The following is a 25097-nucleotide window of genomic DNA, read 5'->3' as shown; positions in this document are numbered from 1 at the left end:
GTGGGTTAGGCAAGGTCTGGGTGTCTCTGCTTAGACCTCTCCCCCTATGACATACATCCGGAGTAGTGTTTCTGTAAACTTGCAGGTGTTGAAAAGCTCCTGTGTCATGAGTGTAAAGCTTATTGCTGTGTGCAGGAATGTGGTGATAGCCATGGAGGCTCTGGACCAGCTGCTGATGGCGTGTCACTCTCAGAGCATCAAACCCTTCGTGGAGAGTTTCCTGCACATGGTGGCCAAGCTGCTGGAGTCTAGAGAGCCAGACCTGCAGGTGCTGGGAACCAACTCGGTAAGACGAAAACACAGAAACACACACTCGAAGCCTTTTTTCTAGATGAAGGGAAAGGAGGAGAGCATGCAGAAATGTGTTGATAAAGACACTGTGAACTGTAACCTTAGTGAAGCCAATTGGTACAGCAGGTAATCCAGACTAATCTGTGGATTATGTAAAAGATGAATGTGTACAGATTTCCCTTAAATGAATGCTTTACAGCATCTGAAACCAAAACATCGTTTCTCAGAGAACTTTGCTTCCACTTGCACTTTCTTTCACTCTTTTAAAAAAACGCCTCCCAGGTGTTGTGCTCTGTCCACATTCCACAAATGGTCTTACAAAGAAGAAGCGTTAGCATGTCAGGTGACGCACAGCCTGTTTTGCATAGATAGGACAGTTGGTGTGCCTTCATCATGCATGCCAGCAGCATTTGAAGCTGCCGACGCTGCAGATGTTGGCTGGACAGAACTTCCCTTCACACGCTGTAAACTGCGTGCAATAAAAAGCTTCTGCTCTTCTCACTTTGAGCTTGATTATACTTTTAATCTCAGGCGGATACTCTCTTAGCAGCAACCAGGATTTTATTGTTGACTCTGCTTTATTCATACTTCGTATGTTTCCCATCACAGACTAACCCACAATCCTCCAGATTAAAGCCACAACAACGTTTTTGACACACACAAAAAAATAAGGTCATAAATCAAAGCAGGTCAAATACGTCAGTGGTTGATGTCGGCACTTTAATAGCTCATTTCACTTCTCCTCTCACAGAGGAAATTGTCGTGTAACACATCCCGTGAAAGACTCTAATTATTATTAGCTTCTAAGCCGCCAGCAAATGTCAGCCCCGTTTCTCCTTCTGTTTCTTCTGAAGGTGAACCCGAAGTTTTTCCCTTCATGCCGCCTCCTGTTCTGAGCCTGTCTGTCTTCATCCGAGCAGGAAACCGAGCCCAAGGTTTAGATGTGAAAGCCTTTGCATTATTTATGTGTGGTATTTAGACTGACAGAAGAGAAGAGCAGTTAGCTGAATCGGGGGGCTGGAAGGTGCTCGCCCTCTTTAGGTGAGAGCCGTGTTAATTAAATTTTCCTTTACGGCGCCGGCTCCAAACGGAGACGTTTCGTTTAATGTCTCCGTTTGGTTTTGTGGCGCAGCTGAGCAAAACGGAGCTCCTTTGTTTGCTCTGTTGCCTAATTATCAGTTTAATGAGTTTGTTTGAGACGTCTGCAGAAAAGCACCAACACAGAGAGCTCAGCAAATTACAGCAATTTGGTCAAAAGACTGTTTGAAACCAGCTGGCCGGCCTCAGCGGAGCCTCAGCGGTGTCTAATTACTTTTAAACGTCACACTTTTAGTGCTTGTTGTTGCTGCTCAGCAACAAAACAGCTTTACAGTAGCTAAAGAACTTCATATCCTTCATGATACAAGCAAACAGGAGGTTAACTCCTAGAGTCCTAGAGGTGCTTATGTTGAATGTCTGTGTTTTAAAGCATCAAAATAAACTGCTATGAATTTTTGTCCATGACACGGAGTCATCGTGTTGAAGAGCAGAAGCTGAAGTAATTCTTCTACCAATTTTACCACAAAATGATGCAGTGAGTCAATCATACAAGTCATTAACGACACGTTACAATTTAAAACGCCAGGACTGGAAAAAGACGACTTCTTTAGAGGAAATGCCCCCTGGTGGTGAAAGTTAGTTACATAAGTGTCTTTAATCCTTTCCTCCATAAAGATGACGTTTGACAACCTCTCCTGTTCCCGCAACCTGGTGAACCAAACATCTGGTTCCACGTGTTGCCAGGTCTGTTGTTTAAATACAGACATCTGTGGTATCCACACAAACATCAGAATCTCAGCTCAAAACTCACAAAAATCATTTCTCCGACCGCAAAACAGAACAAAAAACAATTATAAGGCAGGTAACGATGTAAACACAAACGCATTCTATCTTCCAAAACTTAACAGCGAGACAACTGTGAACAACTCAACGCCCCAGAGTGCTTCAAGAGCAGCTTCCCATCGGACATCGACATTTTCTGGTGCCAAATTACAAAATGTCTTGCTATGTCTGTACTACAACCTCTGTAACTTTGCAGATGTTGATTCATTCCACATGTTGATTTGTGGTTTTCTGCAGTTTTTGGTCAATTGCAGCATATTTTCAAAGTACAAAAAGAAAAGAAAAGAATCTTTCTGTTCCATACTCAGTTACTGTGACACAGTGGCATCTATTGTGATGCTTGTTTACCTTCATACTTCATACTCTTCATACCAAGATGGTTTACATGGAGTTTGTGATCGCAGAGAAACACTCAGTTCATGTTGGGCGCATCATTCTCGAGCAGGAACCACAGAAAGAGAGTTTTAATGAGTAGTTTGGACATGTCACTTTATAGCTCAATAAAGACGCGGTTTGACGACCATTGGAACAGATTCCAGGTTTTTCCAGGTGTAGCCCGAGTAAGTTGTATAGGCAGAGATCATCCACATTAACTTGTGACGTCATCTTATTCTAGAAACACGCCTGAAATATAACAGAAATTGCTCAGTTCAGAAAAGAGAAACAGGGATTTCCTCTAGTAGGCATCCAAGGGGCAAAGGGTTAGATTTAAAGATAAAAGACGGGCGGGGATGATATCATATCAAAATAGATGGAGTGTTAGCTGCAGACCTCAGTTTTTTTTCAAAGCCCCTCAAAAGCCAGCAAAACTGTTACTCTTACAAAACTTTGGACTTTGGGAAAAAAAACTTGGAAAAGTAGTGAAGTTGGGCTCGTTGATACAATGACGACGACGGGAAGGAAGGCCGAAAATGGACCAAACTTCAGTCCAGACTATGTCTGAGATGATCCATCAACAGCTCGAGGTTGGTCACTGCTGTGTGATTTGGTTTAATCATTATGAAAAAAAATCCCACATCCGCACTGAAACCTTAGTGGGCACAAAAGCGTTTCTTCAACGAATCATTCAAATATCGGTCTTCGGGAGCTCAGGGCTGTTTTTAAAACCTTGTGTTAAAACAAGCTGGAGAAGCAAAGAATGATGACTGAGTAGCTTTTAAGGAACAGTCCATTTTAGCTCCTCCCCCTTAGCTCTCCCTTGTAAACTGAAGGTGGGTGGGGCGTCCGTGCCTGATTGGCATATTAGGAATATCCACTCTTTATGACATCATGCAGAGCCAACAGTAGAAAAAAAAGTTGACCTTGTACTTTTGTACAAACGTGGGCCTCTTTATCTTCTGCTGTCTAATGTGAGCATTCAGCACTTGGCGAGGACATGTTTGTCAGACAATGAGGGAAAGCCCAATAAGTCCATTGCAAGTTAACTTTGGAAACATTCGGTTGACTAACGAGCCAAAACAAACCATCGTGGGGGGAGGTAGGTGATAAATCATCCTGTATATAAATAATACCAAAAAAGTTCCAATCAGTCTAACAGTGACATTTTCATTAAACCAAACAACATTTGTCACCTTTAATGTAATCATTTTCCTCCTACAGCCCCACTGGCTTTCCTATTTCTTACCGTGCCCAGTATAAATGTGTGTGACCGCTGTGTTCTGCTGCTGTCTGGCTGCCAGCCGTTCACGCTTTACAAATTCATCTCCCAGTTAACTTTATCACAAGAAATTGGCAAACTGTGACGGCTCGAAGTGGCGCTTCCTTCACTCCATCTCAATGGAAGAGGCGCTCATCAGTCCAGACTCAGACACCGAGTCAGACACACAGGGGAGTCCATGTGTCTGCGATCTATAACCTGTGGAGCCAGATGTGAGATAGATGCAGTCTACAGCTTTATCCCAAAACCCAATTTTCCATGTTTAGATCTGTGTACAGTTTATGGATAGCAGAAAGTTTTGGTCAAGTTCAAAAACTATGTAGGAATAAGATTATTTTTATTTTCATTTCTCCAAAGTTTGAAGCATTTTGACACCTTGATACCTCCGAGACGCTCCGTAATCAGAGTCAACGTCTCTGGTTTATCGAATTCCATCTGTTGCTTTTCACTGCGGCCTTTGTTGTCCTTCTCCTCTTGTGATTTCACACGTTGCAAGCACTTCGCAGATGGCCAGAGAAGTATGAGCTCCGCTTCTAACAGACGAGCCTTCGTTAGTCAACAGTACAGCCTTTGTTTCTTCCTCTGTCGGAGCCTTTAAGTGAAGCTCAGACCCCAATTTGGGAAAAAAACCAACAGATTTACAAAAGTTAGATTTGGAAAAAAAAAAGATATTTTTTAGCAGATTTAAAAAAAAATTGCACATCATGCAACATGATGGGTGTAAAATACAGAAAAGTAACTTTACAGTGCAAATAACATCAAAATAAACATTTTAACGTTCAGTAACCGCCAGCTGATCGCACGGTGAACTCGATTTTTGATGAGTAAACCCCCTGTCCAACAGTTACCGGGGCAAGGAGTTCTCCATCATCATCATCATCAGCTGAGTCGGGGCTCAGGAGGAAGCAGCCAGTTATGAATCTGTCTACAGCTCAAGACGTTCCCCCAAGTTGTCGTAAACTTCCTGTGAACTTTCTCGCGGGAATGATGCCGAAATGTCACGTTTGATGAGGTTACAGGAAATTGAATGCTATCAGGAAGTACAACACCTGTAAACTGCTTCAGGCGCACGATACATGAAAATGAGTCAGCCCTGTTATTACAGGTTATCATCACTTATAATCAGAGCCGCTGCCAAAGGGAATACACGCTAATAATTAGTTTAAGCTTCAGTATTCCACTTCCTGGCTTGAGTCGGCAAACATTCAGCCTCCTCCCACTCAGACTGTCAAGCTGACACTCCAGCAAGTTCACCAGTGAACTCTCAGCCCAGGCAATACATCGTCCCGATGACTAAATGTCAGACTTATGCACTAATGAATTAAAGACCCTAAAATCAGACGAGAGGCATCTCAAAACAGCACATATTCAACAAAACGTGGAGCATTTTTAATGCCACAAAGGACTTCAGACTCCTTTCTGTGAAGTTTGAGCTTGTCTGAGAGTTCTGTCATGGTTTTACAACAATGCAGTGTGCATAGTGTGTGGATATTAGAGAGTATACCCAAACTAAAGCCCTTCAGGATGTCTTTGTGTGACGTGCAAATTCAAGTTGTGACCAAAGCTTCTCCTTCTACCTCCTAAACACGACTGTAATTGGTCTGTAAGTGCCTACAGCTTGAATTTGCTCTTCTGCAGCAGCACAGCAGTACAGTACCGTAATCTGCTGAGGGGAAGCCACTCTCCTGTGCGCCAGCTGCCGGCATAGCTCCTTCCATCTGAGCCATTACCCCCAGGAGAGGTTAGGTACAAAATGGGAGGAAATTACCGGTAGAACGGAGTGGTTTTTGCCACTGACGCTGAACTGTGCTGACGCAATTTGTCGTAGTGGACAATGACAGGTTGGTGAGAGAGGCTCCTCGAGCGCAGCCGACTGAGCCGGGAGGAGGAGGCCTCTCTGGAGGACACTCGAGGCTCGTTTGGAGGGAGAAGATTACAGGCTGGGCCGGGTGGGGGAGGTGGTTCTAATAGCTATTGTCATTGTCACACTGGCTCCAAAATTAATTAGTGTGCAGGAATGTGACGGTGCTTTGGCTCACAGGAAATGCTCTGACATGTTATCAGTGTTGTGATCGAGGGATTTTTTTTGTCTTTGTATCTGTTGTTGAGGTAAAAGGACTTCAGGTTCCTGCATAAATGGACAATATATAAAACATGGCTGTCCTGCATTGGTTAGCAAAGCCTGTACCTGAGTGTTTTTACGGTTGACAGGTTGGTGTTTTGAAACTGGATTAGATGGGCGTGGACTCATCAGCTGACGTGTGATTGGCTGATAATCTGTTAGACAAAAATTTATTTAATGTTGTTTAAAGTAAGAAACAACAGCTCGAGACTGTGAATTAATCAGGAAGTACTTACTGAGGTCACAGGGCCATTTCCCCCACAGAGTTATTTAATTGTCTTTTTGCAAGCAGAGGAGGCTTCACTTTACAGGCCTGGAAGCTTTTTGAGAATATTTTTTTACTCTAATGTGGACACCTCGAGGAGTGCACCATTCACTAATTCTAATTATTATTATTTATTAATAGTACAGTTACTACTTTTCAGAATTTCACAGAGCCTGTGTTCACTGTGTTCACACAGAAAATTCAGGCTGATGAATGTTTGCTGATTCTTCCTCTGCTCTCTGCAGTTCGTGAAGTTTGCCAACATCGAGGAGGACACACCTTCCTACCATCGCCGCTACGATTTCTTTGTCTCTCAGTTCAGCGCCATGTGCCACTCTACTCACGAAGACCAAGAGACCAGAACCAGGTACAGTCCAAACTCAGACATTTCAAACAGACCCTCTAATGACAAGTATACTATATTTATATTTCAGGGTTTTTTCATCTTGAAAAACCTGAATAAATTAATATTAATTAATTTAATAATAATTAATTTTTTAAGCATTAAACTACACAAAATGCTGGATTAAGCAACAATATACAGGTTAAAACTTCTATATGGAAACAAACTGAAATCTCTTTTAGAAAAATTGTCACAAGGTTCAGTGAACATTTCAAAAAGTAGAGTTTTCTCATGGTTCAGGATTTACCCACAAAAACTGACTGCTACACAATATCAGGACATCCTCTAACTTTTTAGCAGGTTTTAATTTTGTTTGTCCTCATGATTTTGTTTTTATCTTCCTTTTAGTTTTATATCTTATGTGAAGTACTTTGTACTTTTTTCTGTGATAATATGTTTTAGCTCTTTCTTTTTGACAGTGATAATGGGCTGGTTTAACTTTTCTGACCCTCTGCCATCAGCTTTTAGATTTATTTCATCTTCCCTTCACAGCATTGTTCGTGGAGTCCCACAGGGCTCAATTTTGGGCCTCCAGTTGTTCTTCAAAAACATGCATGCATTAGAAAAAATGGTTTAACTACTACAACTATAACAAATGTGATATAAAATTCCTTGTTTTCACCATGCATGGTGTGTGTGTTCATGTTTTAAGCTCTAATGGAGCCCAAAGGTTTGAGGAATTGCAGTTTTTTGCTTCCCGTGACTTCATTTTTCAACCCTGGAGGTTTCTCCTGGTTACTCCAAGTCATCAGGAAATGTTAATGACCCAGATTTATGTTTAACCAGATATTATTATAAGAACTTGTCGAAAAAGACGACCAGAGGACTCGAGTAAGGCTGCTGTTTATACCAAGAAGAACAAACACATTCATTATGTCACGTTCTTTCTCTTTATTCTCACATCACATTTTAAAGACTTCCACAATAGTGCTGGGCGATATGACGATATATATCGTGTGGACGATAGAAAAGTGTCTATCGTGCCATTTGTCTTCTATCCAGACTGGCCAACAGCCTGTATCCACAGGCTGTGAGGCTCCTGAACTCTCTGCCCCCCTCTCACGGACAATAACCATATCCAACTTCTTAATAGCAATGAACTGGTCTGCATTGGTGCATCATATCTTTATTCTCTTCCCCCTCCTGCCCCCCCCCCCCCCCCCTCTTTCTTAAATAGATAACTATCATATCTGATATCATATCTCACAGTACAATAATATTGAATGGGTTGCATTGTTGTATTTTGTCATGTTTCTCAGGTCTTTGTCTGAATTTCTACGAACATTATTGCTAAGGATTGTCTTATTGCATTGGAGTCACACTGGGTTAAATATGTACACTTGGGTTTTAAGGGGTATTTATTATTTTCTTCTTTTTTTTTGGGTTGTATGGAAGCCCCAAACACAATTTCATTGTTCTTGACAATGACAATAAATAAATAAATACCAAATACCAAATATCGTTTCTAACCTAACTTTATAAATTATTACATAAAATATATAATTAACCCTTTACAACCGGTCGGAGCAGGCGCACTCCGTTTTACCTAACTGTTTTTAAATCCCCGTAGAACTGGAACCACGTAAGCTAGCGCAATATTTTTTTTATGCATGTGAAACCATTGGAGTTGTACTTACATCTAATGCCATTAGCTTTCCCTAGGTCACGGTTTCCTTCCACATATAGCTTTGCAAAAATTGCAAGAAGTGCAAGAAGCACTTAAAGCAACAAAAAGATAATATTCCAGAAACACACTTTGCCGATGTTCAATAACACTTCCTACGTTGGCATATACGCCAGCGTGAACTATCGCATGTCCGCCATTACCTGCCCGAAACCGGAAGTGACGTCATTTTCGCGAAAGGGCCTTATAAGCCTATGTTGTTTTTTTGTTTTTTTTTAAAAGTCATGTTTGACTTGGAAATGGTTTGTTTTGATGCATTATAATATTTTCATTTTTCCTGTAGTATATAAAAATTTGTGTATCTCAAAAATAAAACTATGAAGACACTCAAAATAAATTTCTCGTGGTTGGAAATTATTTTGTGCAACCTTTTTTACAGTTTTGACGGATAAACCTCTTAAATTTTTCTTACTAGAAATATATGTAAAAAACCCAAAATGTTTTTCAATTTTTTTGTAGTTTATTGCACTACAATTGTTTGCAATTTATGTAGTTACTATGGACTTAATGCATACATATATTAAAATTTGGGCTATAACAGTTGTATTGATATATGGAAACTTGAAATGCTCCCACAAATGGCACTACAGCATGTAAAAACATAAAGATAAGCTCTAGCGGACTTGGTTCTATGGTAGGTCTTAATAAAGGGTTAAATAGCCTGTGGCAAATATATTAGTGTTGTCTTCTCACTATACATGCTCTTAACTTTATGCAAGAGAAAATAAAGTATAAAAAAATGATATTTTTCGCAAAGAAACTCCGTCTTGTGGTTTGCTAGCTGGTGCTGCTGTACGTGCACCCAGATTTGCGACATGCTTTACGGTAACTAAAAACAAAGACTGCACCCTCGGCACTTGCTGTTTACAGACTGCGTACTTTCTAGATGACCACAGGTCAGGTGGTATATTGTGATATAAAATAATTCATATCGTGATAAATATTTTTTCCATATCGCCCAGCACTACTCCACAACTCAACTGTTGTTTGTTGCACTCAGGAGAGGCTGAATAATCCTAAATTTAAAATATAACCATTGATTCTCAATCAAAGTTATAATTTTACTCCCCTGGAGCAGTCTGAGTTAGTGATTGGTTTCCTTTTTGTGTTCAGGCCGATTCACTCGAAGCTGCTTTTTTGGACCAAATTAAAATCTGGAAGCAGCGAGCTTTACTTCTAAAATCTGGGCTTCATGCCGCAACATCATTTTGGAGTATTATGAAGACATGTCATGGTGCTCCTCCACCGCTGAAAATTTCATGAACGACCTCTTTCAAGCCAGCGAGGAAACATGCTTCAGCCAAAAGAGGGGCGGAAATAAAATCCCCACCAGGGCCGCCCTCACCCCCACTAGAATCCAGTGAATAAAGAATTAGAAATACGTCTGACTGATTTAGATTTTCGGGCCTTCTTCTGAGAGGGCGGGGCTTGGTAACACCACCACAGGAAAGCATTGCTCCACCGGCCAGGTTGAAATATAAGGATCTGAAATGATGATGATGGAATGATGTGTTGGGAAGGCTCTGCATAAATGAGGCTACAGAGAAAGGAGCGTACCTGCCTGCATTGCTTCCAGCATCAGGAGCTCATTCTTCCCTCCACAGCAACAACTTCACTCACAGTAATGAGAGAATACAGCAGGATACTGATTTGTCCCGTTTGGCTTTTAGCCGTCTTTAATCTTTAACGTGGATTTAATATTCTTTTATCTTTCAGAAACGTTTTTATTGTGTAATAAAGCAGAAATCACAGGGATGTTTATGAGGCCTTTAAATGAGTAATATTTTATGGCAGCATCACTAAAAACAACAAAAATAACTTTGCTTGAACCTGACAGGTGGTAGTCTGACAGTTTATTCCTCAGATTATATCTCGACACCTAAAGCTCCCTCAGTTATTTGCTGGTGAAGGTGTTATGTAGGAAACATTAGCAGTTTTATTAGGTGATGATTTGTTGAAACAAAGATGCAGCACCGAGAGGAAAATGGCTGGTTGAGAGTAATCACTCACAGTCAGCAGTCTTTCGAGACGAGAGAAGAATATATAATGTTGCAAGCCCACAGGATTTGGAGCTGAGGAGAATAATAAACAGTCGAGCAAGCCGCGTGCAGTTCAGAAATATAAAGTCTTAAAAGAAACAAGCAGGAGCTGCAAGTAGGGAGAAAAAAGTCAACGCCGATCCACAGACTGTATATAAAAGACAGATGTAGTCCACGTGATGTTGCTCTGTGTTTTACGACGTCTCGCTGTGAAGCCTCAAGCTGAGTCTTTTTGTGCCTTTGAAAAGGGGATCTGACAAGTAAGGCTTACGTAAGCTTACGATGTAGCTAATGCAAAAACTTAAAGCTGCACTCTTTCCAATGACTCTAATAAAAATACTGCAGTGCAGATTCAGGCCGACACCTTCCAAACTAGCAAGGTGTAAAGACTTTGATGGACCACAAAACATAAAAGAATATAAATACAATAAACGCAAACAAAAAGAAAAACATTTCTGATTAAAACATGAAAGAACTCTACTCCACCAACCTAAGAAACGAAGCTAATTTCTTAGTTTCAGGTTGAGGGAAGGATTACATCCGTTTTCAGACGCTATCCGGGTCCAGGTCATGTGGGCAGCAGTCTTGCCTGAGATGCCCAGCATTGGAAATGCCTGAAACACCTCAGCTACGAGGTGTCCAGGAGGCGTCCTGGTTAGATGCTCAGTCTCAGGAGCTCTACTCTGAGTTCTTCCTGAATGACAGAGCTCCTCAGCCCCGTCTTTAAGGGAGAGCGCAGGCACCCTTGTGAGGAAGTCCTTTTCCATCACTTGTATGTTCGATCTCACTACACAGAGCTCATTGTTCATTGGTGAGGATAGGAATGTCATACCATGAATTGGGGGCTTGTCCGGGATTTGAACCCGGGACCTCTCACACCCCTAGCTAGAATCACAGCCCTAGACTTTACCACAATAGAAGGTAAAACATCCACATTACTCTCTCCATCAGTGTCCCGCTGTGTCCTCGCCTCATTCATGAACACGACGCAGAGATTTACATTTTAAAAAGAGGCAGACGTCAGGCACTCGCATTTTTACTGTGAAACTGAGAAACTGTCTGCTTGCGATCTTTATTGTAAGTAGGGTAAAAAATAACTGGTTTGGCAGCGGCGGTGAGGTTGTGACACCACACAGCACGTTAGAAGATGCTTTCCCCGCCGGGGCGCTCGCCCTCTGCATTAAAACAATACCTGGAGACTTCTGTCTCATTCACTGTGAAGATAACTTCCCTCCTCCAGAGTTTCTGAAATCTCACTGCAGCAGCTGAGACCTCTCCGAGCGACGAGGTGTCTGCACGTATTCGTGCATAAAAAGCCTCTTTTATCTCCATTTGTATGTATGAGGGTGTGTGCGTGCTGCAGGTTGGTTGAGGGTGGGTGGTGCGGTGAGAGCCAGGGGATGCTGGGATTGTTTTTGAGTGCGCTCTATACCTCGCCGCCACCGCTGAGCTATAAACGGTTTGATTTCTGACGCTGCTTCTTTTTTTTTTCCTCAGTGTTTTATTATTCCACTCAGCAGTGTCGGCTGTAGGTGGAGAGGAATTCCCAAATAGGATTTCTGTGGCAGTGATTAGATTAGCTCTCAGGCGAGGTCATCAGTGCTGTTCTTTGTGTTATTGCTCATGGAGTTATCCGTGTCCAAAAACGAAATAGTAAAAGGTGAAGTCGGCCTCACTTTGCTCCTGAACATTTCTGCTGTGCAGGCTGCTGAACCTCTTCTCAGGCGGAAAATTAGATTAAATCAAAGGTTTGGATGTTTTTCCTCTGAAGTGAGATAAGATTTGGAATTTGAGGGAAGAACTTGGAAGGTTAGTCTTTAGTAGTGAGTTATTTGAGAGACGTTTTCAGATTAAAAGCACCGTGATGTTGTCTGGTAGCTGTTTGTCCATGACCAGGTAAAACTGACTTCACTGGGGACACTGATGCTGGTGTTCCAGCAGTTTCCAGGTTACGTTAGCCTTAAGCCTTTTTAGTTCCTGGGTTGTTCCTGAACATCCTAACCAAATTCCTCTCGCCTGAGGGTGACAGTTTGCCCACATCTGGAAGCAGACCCAAAGTGGTGACATATGTGAATATTTATGTGCGGTCATTTAAATGGATGGCCTTTTAATCCTCAGTTATTCAGAAATATCTCCCAGAGACCCTCCCAGTCTGTGTAAATCTACAAGGAGTTCCTCAGATTTTCCCGTTGTTCACAGTGTTGGTCAGTCCAGTGAGTGCTGTCGAATCTTGTTTATGCTGCAAAGAGAAACTAGCACCTGTAGTCGATCATGAACACTAACGGGAAGCTAATAGGCCTTGGCCTTTTCAAGTTAAAAGATATAATTTCAGTACCACTTATAAAAAGCTGTGTATATATTTGACCCTGTGTGGGTTCGAGAAAATGAATTAAGTTGTGCACCCAGATTTGTTTTCATAGTCTTTAATGGTTTGTGCTGTTAAAATCCCAAAATGACCATGACATTCATGCCTGTGATGAGTGATGTAAACTTCTGTCCACAGCTGGATGTGTGCCTTGTTCTTCCTCTGAGTCTCTCTAATCTCTGCCGCCAGGATCCGTGTGGCCGGGATCAAAGGTCTGCAGGGCGTGGTGAGGAAGACGGTGAACGACGAGCTGCAGGCCATCATCTGGGAGCCGCAGCACATGGACAAACTGATCCCATCCATGCTGTTCAACATGCAGGACAGTGAAGACCTGGACAGGTACGACACACGCCAAAGCTGCCACGCGCTCGCCTCAAACCGAAATCTCCCTGCCGTGCGTTGTTTTCCCGTGACTCATTATTCTCTGCCCTGAATATGGAACTGGAGCGATGGCAGTCTCTCAGGCAAATGTTTGATTTTCTGAAGTGAGAGCTGTTCTCTTTCAGAGGTGACCTTTTTTTAATGGGCCACACAGTAATGCACAAAAACTGCCAATCAATTATACATGCTGAGCTGCTGCTTTTCTCTCCAGGCAATCAGCAAAGTAAACTAGTTTTCCTGCAGCATCAAACTTTTCTGCACACGCGGGAATGAGTGTTATTGTTGTGCGGCCAGCTCTCATATCCCACAATTCAGCTGTCACCTTCACCAAAAAGTCTCCAATCAGACAGGATCTGCAAATCATGGGGAATGATTGAGGCCTCAGAGGTTTGAAGGCGCAGTGCGTCATAGCTGCAGGGCTCTCTCTTAATGATAGGGTGAGACGTTTGGGAAGGACTCGCAATAGAGCCGACACTCCTGCAGTGGAAGAAGCAAGATGAGGTGGTTCGGGCATCCACCTCCTGGGTGGGTGTTCCAGGAGGAGGCCCTGGGTTAGACCCAGTTAGGCTGTCCACTGTTAACTGAGAGGTTGAAGGATAATCAGGGCTTTTTTACTGCTTTGAATAAAGCACAGGTTCAAAACTTTGGCACAAGCTTGCAGACAAATAAATGCAGTGATCAGGAGCAGTTTGTTCCAGCTCAGCAGTCGCCAATCTAACAAAAACCTTCTCATCTGGAAAGGATGATGCATTCCTTAATTACATCTAAACTGGACGACTTCACTCCTGTGTTTGCAGCCTTGCACTGTTACAGAATCCAGTTTAAAGCGGCGCCGTTTGTGTTTAAAGCCGGTCTCTCACCTGCATGTGTAGTAGATACGGCGTGTCCACATATTCCCTCAATATCATTAAGGTCTGAATGTCCGTCAGTCGTCATCATCTTTGCTGTTGCCCCGCCTCTCTGGAATGACCTAAACAACCTCAGACGAACAACCTCAGCGACTGTTTCCAAATCTAAGCGTTTGGAAGCGGCTGATTTCTGTGAAGGTGTGTACCGTCAGTTTTTTAGGAACAGGTTTATTCTGTTTTAGTGTAGCGCACTTTGGTTTTAAACGTTCTGTAGAAATCAAGTTTGCTTACTTGGCTCTCTCGACTGGGAATGCCCACGTGCCCCCACGGGTGAGCTGGGAAGAAGGAGGCCTGTGTATCTCTGATGAGGATGCTGCCCATGACCCTGCAGACAAGTCATTAGCTTTAAACTGGACTAAAAGTGGTGTTAAATGGTAAATGGACTGATTCTTATATAGCGCTTTTCTAGTGTTAGACTTCAGCTCTAGACTAATCCACAGGATTTCTGATAGGTCTGGTTGCTTATCATTCAGTCGCCATCTTTTCCTCGTACATGTGTGCTTGAGGTGTTGATCCACCTCATCCTCTGTTCACATCCTGCTGCTGTCTGCTGTGATCCTCGGGATGATTTTAAGCTGTCAAATCCACTCTGAGAAACAGCTGGACGACAACATTCGACAACACAGACTCCATCAAACCCGGCCAACACATGAAGCATGTCGTAGCCATGTCAGGATTAAAGCGGCAGCGTCACCGTTTTTTACACGAGCTGTATCTGACACTATGCTTCCTGCTTTCTTTAGAGTTTAGAGAGGCTCATATTGAATCGGAGGGACAAACTGGTTTACGCCACAATTTTTGTTTCTCTAAGAAAACCGACGATACAGCTGTTTTTCATCTGCAAAGTGGGAGGAGCTAATTCAGGCACTCCTGTTTGCAGCATTAGAGACTCCTGTAGAAAATTATCGTGTGACTCTGGAGCTGATACAAGCAACAGAGATTCACAGACTCCAGATTCAATAATCAGTTGATAATTTTTGGTTCTGTGATATTTAAGATTCTGCCGCTTTCACACTGAGTGTTAATATTTATGCTTCATAGCAGTTTAACACAGCTCATTGTTCTGTCCGCGATACAGAGAATTTAATCATAAAATAAAATAAAAACAGCTAAAATATTAAATGATCTTCTCTCAGATTGGATTAACTAGACTCAAAGTATTTGTCTCACGGCTGCAGAACTGATCCTTAGTGTCACATTGTTATTGCTGCTGTTTGTAGTCCAAGTTAACAGGTGTCATCATCTGTCAACATCTGCCTTGTTGGTGTTAATGAAGCTTTCAAAGAAACTCTAGTCGGACTTATCTTTAATCAAATGAGTCTGTCTCCAGGTTAAAGCACGTCTCTGTAAAAGTAAAGTTTTTTTCTGTTATTAATAATTTAACTGAAAAAAACTGACAAAAAAACTGTCAAAATAAAGGAAATATAACAAAACCCAGAAAATGTTCACCAAACAAAAGACTAAATAAAAAATAAATAAAAAACTAAATCACCAAAAACCCCACCCTCCTCTCCACAGAGCAGGAGCACGACACACACCCCGGAAACAAAGGAGCGCTCTGGTAGGCCACACCCACACAGAGTCAACGTCACAGCAGCACAGAAACCTCACAGCTGTTGCAAGGTCTGTGTTTCCCAGTAATGTTGGACCTGTTGAATAAAGTTAGTTGATGATTAATTCAATTCAGTTTTATTTACACAGCGCCAAATCACAACAACAGTCGCCTCAAGGTGCTTTATACTGTAAGGTAGAGCCTACAATAATACATGCAGAGAAAAACCCAACAAACCCCCTGTGAGCAAGCAGGCGACTGTGGAAAGGAAAAACTCCCTTCTAACAGGAAGAATCAGGGAGGGGCGGGGCCATCTGCTGCGACCGGTTGAGGAGAGAGAAAGAAGACAGGATACAGACATGCTGTGGAAGAGAGACAGAGATTAATAACAAGTGTGATTCAGTGCACAGAGGTCTAATTATTAATTATATTTTCATGCCGATATTACATCCACACTCGATAGACTCCACAGCGCCCCTGGTGGCTGATAATTTTCAGAGTAGGTGTTTGAAAAAAGACTCGACTGTGTGTGACTTTCAGGTGTAATTTCAGCAGGAGACACAAAACCACCAATCATGCAGCATTAAGAAAGACAGTGTAGAGAAGCTGAAAACATGATTTATGACCTCAGTCGGTCTATTGTTGAGTTCCAGATCAGTTTTTGTACAATTCACCACCTATAATCGAACATTTTTGGCAGAACTGTCTTTTGTGGCGTGCACATGAAGATGAAAGGTCAAAATCCTGACCTTGCTTTTAATTATAACCAGCAACATTAAAACCAGTTACCAGCTCTCAGGTGTATTTGTGCCAAAAATTCACCTGAAGCTCATTAATCAGCTGAAGAATCCAAAGACGGAATAAAAAAAGATGTGTCCTTCGTTACAAAGTGACAGGCAGAGAAAAAATACTTGAGTTAGTAAATGGAGCAGCGAGGGCAGGTTTTTATGAAAGGAAACAAATCTGTGCCTGCGTGTCACCTCATCATAACTCCATTTTCCCTCCAGCTTTTATTCCTTCCTAAACATTTCTCTTATCGTATCCGAGCAGAGTCCTGGGACAGAGCAAGATTTATTGCTTTCACAGTCTTTCATTCCTGCTCTCCTCCTCAATGTATTGTTGGGTAAACGTGGAAGAGTAGCGACTCTGAACCCTCACACGAGGAGTTTGGGAAGCGGTTTTGCTTTTGCAGAAACGGTTAGCTGATGAGGTGTGTGTGCAGGTTTTATAGATCATCGTCATTAGAGGCGTAATTTGATTTGGTATTTAGTGGGAAAGGAAGCCTTCTCATCATGTTGTAATGCAAACGATACGCTGTCGTCATCTTCTGGGGCCTCATGAGTGTCGGATGGGGGCGTGCAGCACAATTTGTGTTGGATCTCAGATTGCGTTAGATTTCGGCCTTCAGTGATGTGTGAAAACTGTAATTACTCGGTTTCATATGTTGAAGGTAGGCGTGGGCAATATAACCTTAAAATTATATCAGCATGACATCATTGCATCGTTTATTCATTTAATAATGGTTTTGTAAATCATGCAAAAATATACCCAGGGTTAATATGGATGGTGTGTTATGGCGCAGTCCTAGTTGCAGGACTCCGGCTGGACTCTATCGGAGAGCCTTCATGTACTGGCAGGGATTGGGCAGGGATAGCTCAGTAGGTAAAGTGGTCGCCCCATGATCGGAAGGTCGGCGGTTCGAATCCACTTAACGGCTACCCTGAGGTACCCCTGAGCAAGGTACCGTCCCTACACACTGCTCCCCGGGCGCCTGCTTAGTGGGCTGCCCACTGCTTCACTGAGTGAATGGGTCAAATGCAGAGAAAAACAAGTAATTTCCCCATGGGGATCAATAAAGTATCCATTATTATTATTATTATTACTGGAAAGGTCCCGTCCGGCCATGAGCTGGGAGTGAACGCACAAGCATGAGTGCTGACAACGACGTCGACCGCTTACGTAGGTTACATCATCGCTCTACAGAGATTCAGCGCAGAAGTCTAAATCAGGCCTGAGAGTTTTTTCCACCACGCATGAACCAGTGTGACAAAGAAAGGGCTAACAAGACCCAGAGCTCCCAGTTCATGCTGTTCTCAGTACTTTAGAGTAGAGAACCCCAACGATCAAATGATCCCCGTGAAGAAGCACGTGGCAACTTCGGGGAGGAAGAACTCCCTTTTAATAGGAACACACCTCATTCAGAACAAGAGGATTTATTCAGTTTGACAGGAACTTGGACATGATAAGATTAACGTTGTAATACCAACCCAAAATATGACCGCTGGTCACGCTGAGCAACCGAAGGATCTTGGCTTGTGTTTACTTGGTTGGTGCGTTTTCTTCTTCCTGCTTTCTAACAAACTCTGCCGGTTTTCTGTGTTTCTCGCTCTTCTTTGGACCTTTGACGTCTTTAATTCTGCCCGCAGCACGTGGAGAGTCAGAATCCAAAGTAAATCCTGCTGTTGGATCTGCCGTAAATCACTCGGGATCATCAGGTTGGCCGACGGAATACAAACCTTCACCTGAACTCGAGCGGAGGAATTACCGCCTCCCACACACCTCAAACCTCATTTTATTCACTCAGCCCACAAATCCAGGCTTGTATCCAGGTGAAGGAGGAAATCCCGATGTCGTGCTGAGGAGCTTAGTTCTGCTCCTCATCCCCGGGCTGGGAGTGATGCTGTGCCTGCACTGCAAAGATCAACATGACCGAGCACAAAGCTTAATTCTGGTGTCTTTGTCTCGTTCGAATTCCTTACCAATCTTCTCTGTCTTTGAGACAGTTATTGATTTAAAAAAGAAAAGATGTCTGAAATGTACAATAATAGTGCGTCAAATATCTTTTCTTGTTTTGAACTAGTGCTTTGATCATTTGCAGACATTTTCTGTCACATATTTAATAAGAAAATTAACCCAGAACTGAAGTAGTTAAATTAAGCAGATGATGGTATCTCTTTACTCTCCTCGCTTTTCCTCCTCAGCCTCTCATTTTTATCACCTTCTCTCCTGATTTCACCACCTGAGCTCTGTTCTGTAGAAACCTCTCCTTTCTCATTTGTGTGGTTTCCATGTGAACAAAATGCTATTTTTGGACCTGCTTTTTGCCCCCCTTGACTCTTTTTTTTTTCCTCCTTCTCTCGCCTGTTTTTTCTTTTCCTACCTAAAGCCCCACAAGAAGCTCGCTCCCTCCCTTCCAACACATGTGGAGGAATGAGAGCGCTGTGGCTGTTCGGACAGGTTGGTGTTCCTGTCACCCACAGGTGTGGTGGGAGGTTACTTCCAAGCATTTAAAGCAGGATACCCAGGGGTCATTCAAGTTCAACTGCATGTGAACACGTATCTAACCAAAATTGAGGATCAGAATGAAGAAGAAAGAAGATTTAAGTGACTTTGAACATGGCACGGACGTTTGTCTGACTGTTTCAGTACCTGATGATCTGCTGGGACTTTCCTCACAACAACCTCTAAAGTTTACAGGGAATGGTTTGAAAAACAGGAAATCGCCAGTGAACACGTCTGCGAAGGTTCTCAGTCATCCAGGTCATCGTAGTCTGAGATCCCTTCCCAGACGCCTTAACGCCCACTCACATCCTGGGCCATCTGATCTCAGGAATTCGCATGATAAGGTGGGGCCAGGTTTCACAATGAACTCACCCGAAACTCTGGCTGATTGGGACCCACACCCAGTTTCACACCTTGGCTCAGGCGATTAGAGGATCATCAGGGGTCCTTTTGTCCCTCTGTGGGGGGAAACTCCCACTAGGTTTATATCTGGGACTCCCCACCATTTGACCCTAGAACTGAAGAAGCTTCTCGGATGAGAGGTGAAACGTCTTCAAGTAACTTAAAGAAGTCCAGACGCTTTTCTTTGCAAGCTCCTTTGACCACCAGTGAGCACGTTACGCTTTTAAGATTTTAAAGTTTAGCTTTAATTAATTATGCTGATCTTGAGATGAACGTCTTCTGTTGAAGGAACGAGCTTTGCTGGACCACCGTGAAACACGGGTCTCTCTATTTAACTGTCATGCACTCTTTGTTTCTCGTGTTTAATCTCGTGTTTATTTCCTGCTCCTAACAGTCCAATCACCAAATCTTATCTTCACCATTTAAATGGAAATGCACCTTCCCATTTTCCTGGGATAATTGTTCTGCATATCTTCCTTCCCCGCTGTCCTGGGGGGGAAACATCTCTGCAGTAATGGCAGCGTTCGAGTCGTTTCTGCGACTTAATGAGCAGAAACCCCGAGCCGGATCTGAGGCTGGAAGTGTGCTCTTTGAAGGAGGCGAGGTAGGATGTGTGAGGTTAAACATGAAGGACACGTAGTTAAATATTTAAGTCTGACTCTTGCCTTTAATCTGTCCTTTTTGGCGTAGATTGACTGAACCGCGAGTCTAAAGTTATGAAATCATGAACTCCAGCCACACTCGAGTCACGTTACATTTTTCCTGACATACAGGAAAGAATAGCACTGCCTAAAGAGGTTTTACCTTTCTCCAAAGAAACATCACTATAGTAATAAAAATGCTTTTTAACCTGTTTTTTTTTAATCAGTTTTAATTAATTCAAGCTAAAAAATAAATAAATAATAAAATTAAAATCATAAATAAACTAGCACAGTTTTTTTTTTTTTTTTACTTGACCATATGCAGAGGAGTCAGTTTGGTAAAGTTTGGTAAAGTTGGGGTGGCTGTAGCTCAGGTGGCAGAGCAGGTCAGCCACTAATCAGAAGGTCGGTGGTTCGATCCCAGGCTGCATCCTGGCTGCATGCCAAATATCCTTGGGCAAGATACTAACCCCGTGTTTGCCTACTGGTGGTGGTCAGAGGGCCCGGTGGCGCCAGTGTCCGGCAGCCTCGCCTCTGTCAGTGCGGCCCAGGGCAGCTGTGGCTACAATGTAGCTGCCATCACCAGTGTGTGAATGTGTGTGTGAATGGGTGAATGACTGAATGTAGTGTAAAGCGCTTTGGGGTCCTATGGACTAGAAAAGCGCTATACAAATGCAGGCCATTTACCATTTAAAGTTTGGAAGAATTTAAATCTCTGAGTTTTTTAATCTCTGAGCCGTTTTACTTGGATTACATGCAGCGGAGTTTTATTCATATAGCACCGTTTCACAGCAACAGTTCGATGCACTTTTATATCGTGAAGTAAAAACCCTGCGATGTTAGAGAGAAAACTCGTGATCTGTCCTATTCCCAGTGGATACTTAGCATCAGCAGATACTTAAAGCTAAGGTGTCAGCATCTTACTGGAGCAGGCTTCATCTTTGAATTTTGGTTAATGTTGTCCCCCTTCCTGATGTAACTGTTCTTAGCTGCTGTAATTACACATCACTGCTGAGGGAATATTCATGTCAGGCTCTAGACCAACTGACGAGCCTTCGTCTTGTAGCTGCCGTCCACTAGAAGACTCTGAAAGTCTTATAAAACACTGAAGTCTGGTGCATCCTCACATCTGTGTCAGAAGCCAGGTTGGGAATTATTTGGGTATTACTAAAAATGGGGAATTTTATTTAATACCTTGAATTGAAACTCTGAACTTCACCACAGAGGATTTTAAATCGGACACAAAACTACAAAAAATGTCCTCGTGCACAAACTTGTGGATCCAACTAAAGGTTTTTAGCTACGGACTGTGAGGGTTTGTAAACAGTGGGGATTTCCCATCATGCTCTTCTTCAACATTTACGTGGTGAGAAACAGTTGAACGCTGTAGCTGTGCTGATATTTGTGCTGAAGAAGATGATGGTGGCGCAGAAAGTGAACATGAGGCTAACAGCAGTCATGTGTTTCAATGTCACTGTTTGCATGACCCAATCAAAAACTGTACAACAATACACGTTTAATATTATCGCAATATCAAGTCTAGAAAAAGGCCTCACACAGCTTTGACCTAACGCCAAGCGATCGAGAAGATGAGCTGGCCTTCAAATCCAAACTGTTATTTTGTACAGTTATTCTGTACAAACTGACGGTTCAGCATCGAGTAGAAGGAAGCTTCTCTCACAAGGCAGTTAGCAGTTATTTGAGGAGTTTACTGGTGACAGTTTAGCTAAAAAGAGCTGGAGAAACGAAGAGCGGGTGGTCCGCTGAGGATAGTATCACCTCCCTGCAGGGTAATCATTAGTCATCTGTAATCAGGCACCTTATCGTGTTGCTTTGTTCATGCGAATGCAATCACACGCAGCTCCATGCAATCACAGGATGCATAGCTTAGCTGGAAACGTGATGTGCATTTTATTTTTTCCGATAAACCAGTTTTCTTCAGCTTCTCTCGTCGGTCTGCCTGTTTCACAAAATCTGGGAGGTCAAGTGGAGGAAAAGGCTGCCTGGACTCATCAAAAATCTCTCCCTGGGGAGTTCAGACTTGTTTCTCCATGGATTGAAACATCTTCCAGTGGCAGGTGAACATTTGTTCTGCACTTTTCTGCCCATTCGGATGCTGACCTCCCTCCTTGGAGCAGCTCAGCATCACTGCGGTCCAGCAGCATCCTGTCAAACTAAATGTCTTTCTGCAGGTTTGGGGTTTGTCGGTTTAATAGTGTGACTCAGAGCTCACCACTGAAACACAGTTTGACTCTCGCCTCTGAGGGAATCGCTGTTGTGCTTGTTTGTTTGTTTTTTTTTCTTTCTTCTGATAATTTTGTCCCCGAACTCGGGCTCGGCAGCATGTTGTCGGCTTTCTAATCGAACCTCTGGAGGCTGCTGGGAAGCAGCGGTCAAGGGCGTTGGATACTCTTAATTGCGTCTTGGGGAAGGCGGACGTGCCCGGCGTGCAGAAACCAGAGAGGAAGGCGAACAAAGCCTCCTCCTGCGTCACGATTAACTGCCTGCCTGTGTTGCTCATCAGCACACACACCTACATACAAACACGCAAACACACTCTCTCTGCCACCTTGGAAACGACTTTGACCTCTAACTTGTCTTAACTGCCTTAATCTTTGTAATCACACCACCGTCGTTTCTTTAGAGCACACTTCTTGATTAAATGCACGCACACAACAGAGGCTTCAACAGTACAGGATTGTGTAGTCTATAAATACATCCATTCTGGCATTTCACAGTTACTGACAACTGTGGATCTGAACACAACGTACGAATGGAACCAGAACTTTTTTCCTGATAAAAGTGTTAGACGGTCATAACTTTGTCATTTTGACATGTAACTTGAAAACTTTCTTAAACTTCCTTAACATTCAGTTCAGGAAGCGACCGCTGAGGGTTAAGAGGACAGGGAGTGAAGAGAGGAGTGGTCAGTGCATCAAGGAGGCTTTCCTTAGAATATTCACATTTAGCTAACCCAGCTGAAATCCAGTAAAGACAAACACATTGATCTTAACGATGTGCTGGTTGCTTCACAGATTCATCTGCTGCATTGAGTAACCTGCAAACATCAAAAGCTTGCAGTAGCTGCTGGTTTGCACATTAAACATAAGCTCAGAAATGAAAAGTAAACCAGGATTAGGGAACATTTTTGCATCATTCACATAAACTCTGTGTCTCATCTCATAGACCCTGATTTGCCTCACCTGCTGTCTTTTTCTTACTCCTACTGTTTGGTACAATAGTAGAACAGTAGGAGTAAGAAAATGATTATTGGTCTATTTTAATATTTTTGTTTGGCCCCCACTCTGTTGGAGGTACAGCTCTGTTAAACCACTCCAGTATCTGTTTTAAATTAAAAGGCCTATAGCGTTTTAGTGGACAGAAAATATTTATTTCTCAACCGGACGTTTATTGTGAAATCTGCAGAAAACTCCAGGTTTTTCAGCTGATTTCACAGTAAAAGTCCTGTTAAGAAACACACAGCATAAGAATATCTACAGCTGACAAAGCAAAGTCTTAAGTTTAATTTTAGTAAGCAGGTTTCTGTCTCCTGAACCCAAACTGGGAGCTGTTTCCACGGAGGCGGGGCCTGAAAGCTGAAGGCTCTGCCTCCCATTCTACTTTTAGAAACTTGGGGGAAGAGAGGAGGATGTTACTCTCAATGTTGTTGGCGCATTTCAGGAGGACGCTGCTAATTAAGTTACACAATTACAGGGTGAATTCGCATTTATTATTATATTTACAAAATACCACAGTTCTTGTCTTGGTCGTATAGTTTTATTTTGTTGTATTTATCCGCCACACATTAAACCGGTCCGTGGCCCAAAACAGGTTGGGCCCGCTGCTTTAAGATATGATGGGGCCTCATTAGTCTAGATCTGAATGAAGAAAGCCAAGAGAAGCCAAAATGGGAGAAATGTGGTCTCTCTTTCTAGTCCCAGTTTAGTTTTTGGATTGACTGAAGCTCTTTATTATTTCCATGTTTAACCCCCGAAACGCCACCATTTAAAAAAAAAAAAAAAAAAAAAAAAAAAAAAGTGAATAAACTTTTTTTTTTAGACTGTAGGACATCAAACATGAACTTTTCACGTGTGCTGTAAATCCTTTCAGACTTTTCTTTTCCCGTGGAGGCTTGAAATTGAGTTTCTATCTGACCGTTTTTTTTGTTCTGGAATGTTTTAACAATTTTTTCCTAAAGTGAGCAATCATCAGGAAAAGTCTGGCTTCAGCAAAGTTTCTTCTATTTCATTAAATAACAACAGCCCACCTCCTATAACATCAGAGATTTTCATTTTTGCCTCATTTCCCTGCTTCTAACAAGCAATAAGCATTTAATTTCCCCTGAACCGCCCGTGTGGGCTGTCAGTAATTGCATTGTTTCCCTCCTGAGAGCTGGCTGCCTACAGTCCATCTGTGACCAGGCTTATTGCTTGGGAAATGATTTACTATTGCATTATTTTATCAATATAACACATAACATGAGGCTCTCCTGGTCTCCGGCCAGGACTGTGGATTCCTGGCAGCTCTGCAGGAAAACTCCAACCAACAAGACGGCAGAAGAAACTAATTGGCAGCATCTTTCCTCCATCAACATGAAGCATTTGGAGTTTGTTGCTTAAAATAGGCCCGGGTTGTGGCTTTGTGAATAATAACTTTGTTCTCTCAGAAACGACGCAGGATTATTCTACATTTATTAAAGTGCTGCAACACCTCTTTGGAAGGAGGTCCAGATGCAGCAAACAGCGTTCGAGATGATTACCGTGACCTTCCCCAGTCATCGTAGTTACTAAATATTCAATATAGAAATCTTCAGAAAGTTCATTCATGGTGTCTTAAAATCCTGTCCTCTTATAAAGCGATTCATTCGTCTTGCAGACGAAGCCAATCCCAGACTTCGGACCTTTGCGGTCCAGTTTGAAATGTCAAAAATCTTCCGTGACCCACCCAACCCTGAACTCGGATCATCACATAAGCAGAAAGTTTCGTTTTTGATCATTTGATTCCCAAACAACAGCTTTAAAATCCAGTTTAAATTCGATTTTCGTCCACCTCGTGCTGAGATGAGACGAGTTCAGGACCAAAAACAGGTCCAACGATGATAACTGGAACAATGACAGGGCATTAATAAAGTGCGTAGCTGTGTTTCAGTAGTTCAGTTTCTTTTTAAAATGTTAATATTTTATGATTGTTTTAAACTACATTAGACAATCTCAGACTACAGGCC

At 42.6% G+C, this 25097-nt stretch overlaps 1 protein-coding gene across 6 annotated transcripts in view; it reads left to right on the top strand.

Annotated features, from left to right (window-relative positions):
* The window catches only part of efr3a (EFR3 homolog A (S. cerevisiae)), a 113379-nt gene that overhangs the window by 42710 nt on the left and 45572 nt on the right, over nucleotides 1-25097 (top strand). For all 6 annotated transcript variants that reach the window (XM_076876938.1, XM_076876939.1, XM_076876937.1 and 3 more), the window contains 3 exons: nucleotides 136-286; nucleotides 6462-6583; nucleotides 12897-13046. In XM_076876938.1, the coding sequence (XP_076733053.1) occupies nucleotides 136-286; nucleotides 6462-6583; nucleotides 12897-13046 (423 nt within the window). The remainder of the gene's footprint in view (nucleotides 1-135; nucleotides 287-6461; nucleotides 6584-12896; nucleotides 13047-25097) is intronic.

Source organism: Maylandia zebra, linkage group LG18 (genome assembly GCF_041146795.1).
Source record: "Maylandia zebra isolate NMK-2024a linkage group LG18, Mzebra_GT3a, whole genome shotgun sequence".
Lineage (NCBI taxonomy): Eukaryota > Metazoa > Chordata > Actinopteri > Cichliformes > Cichlidae > Maylandia > Maylandia zebra.
The sequence above is the reverse complement of the archived record's forward strand: the minus strand, read 5'-3'. Positions and strand labels throughout refer to the sequence as shown.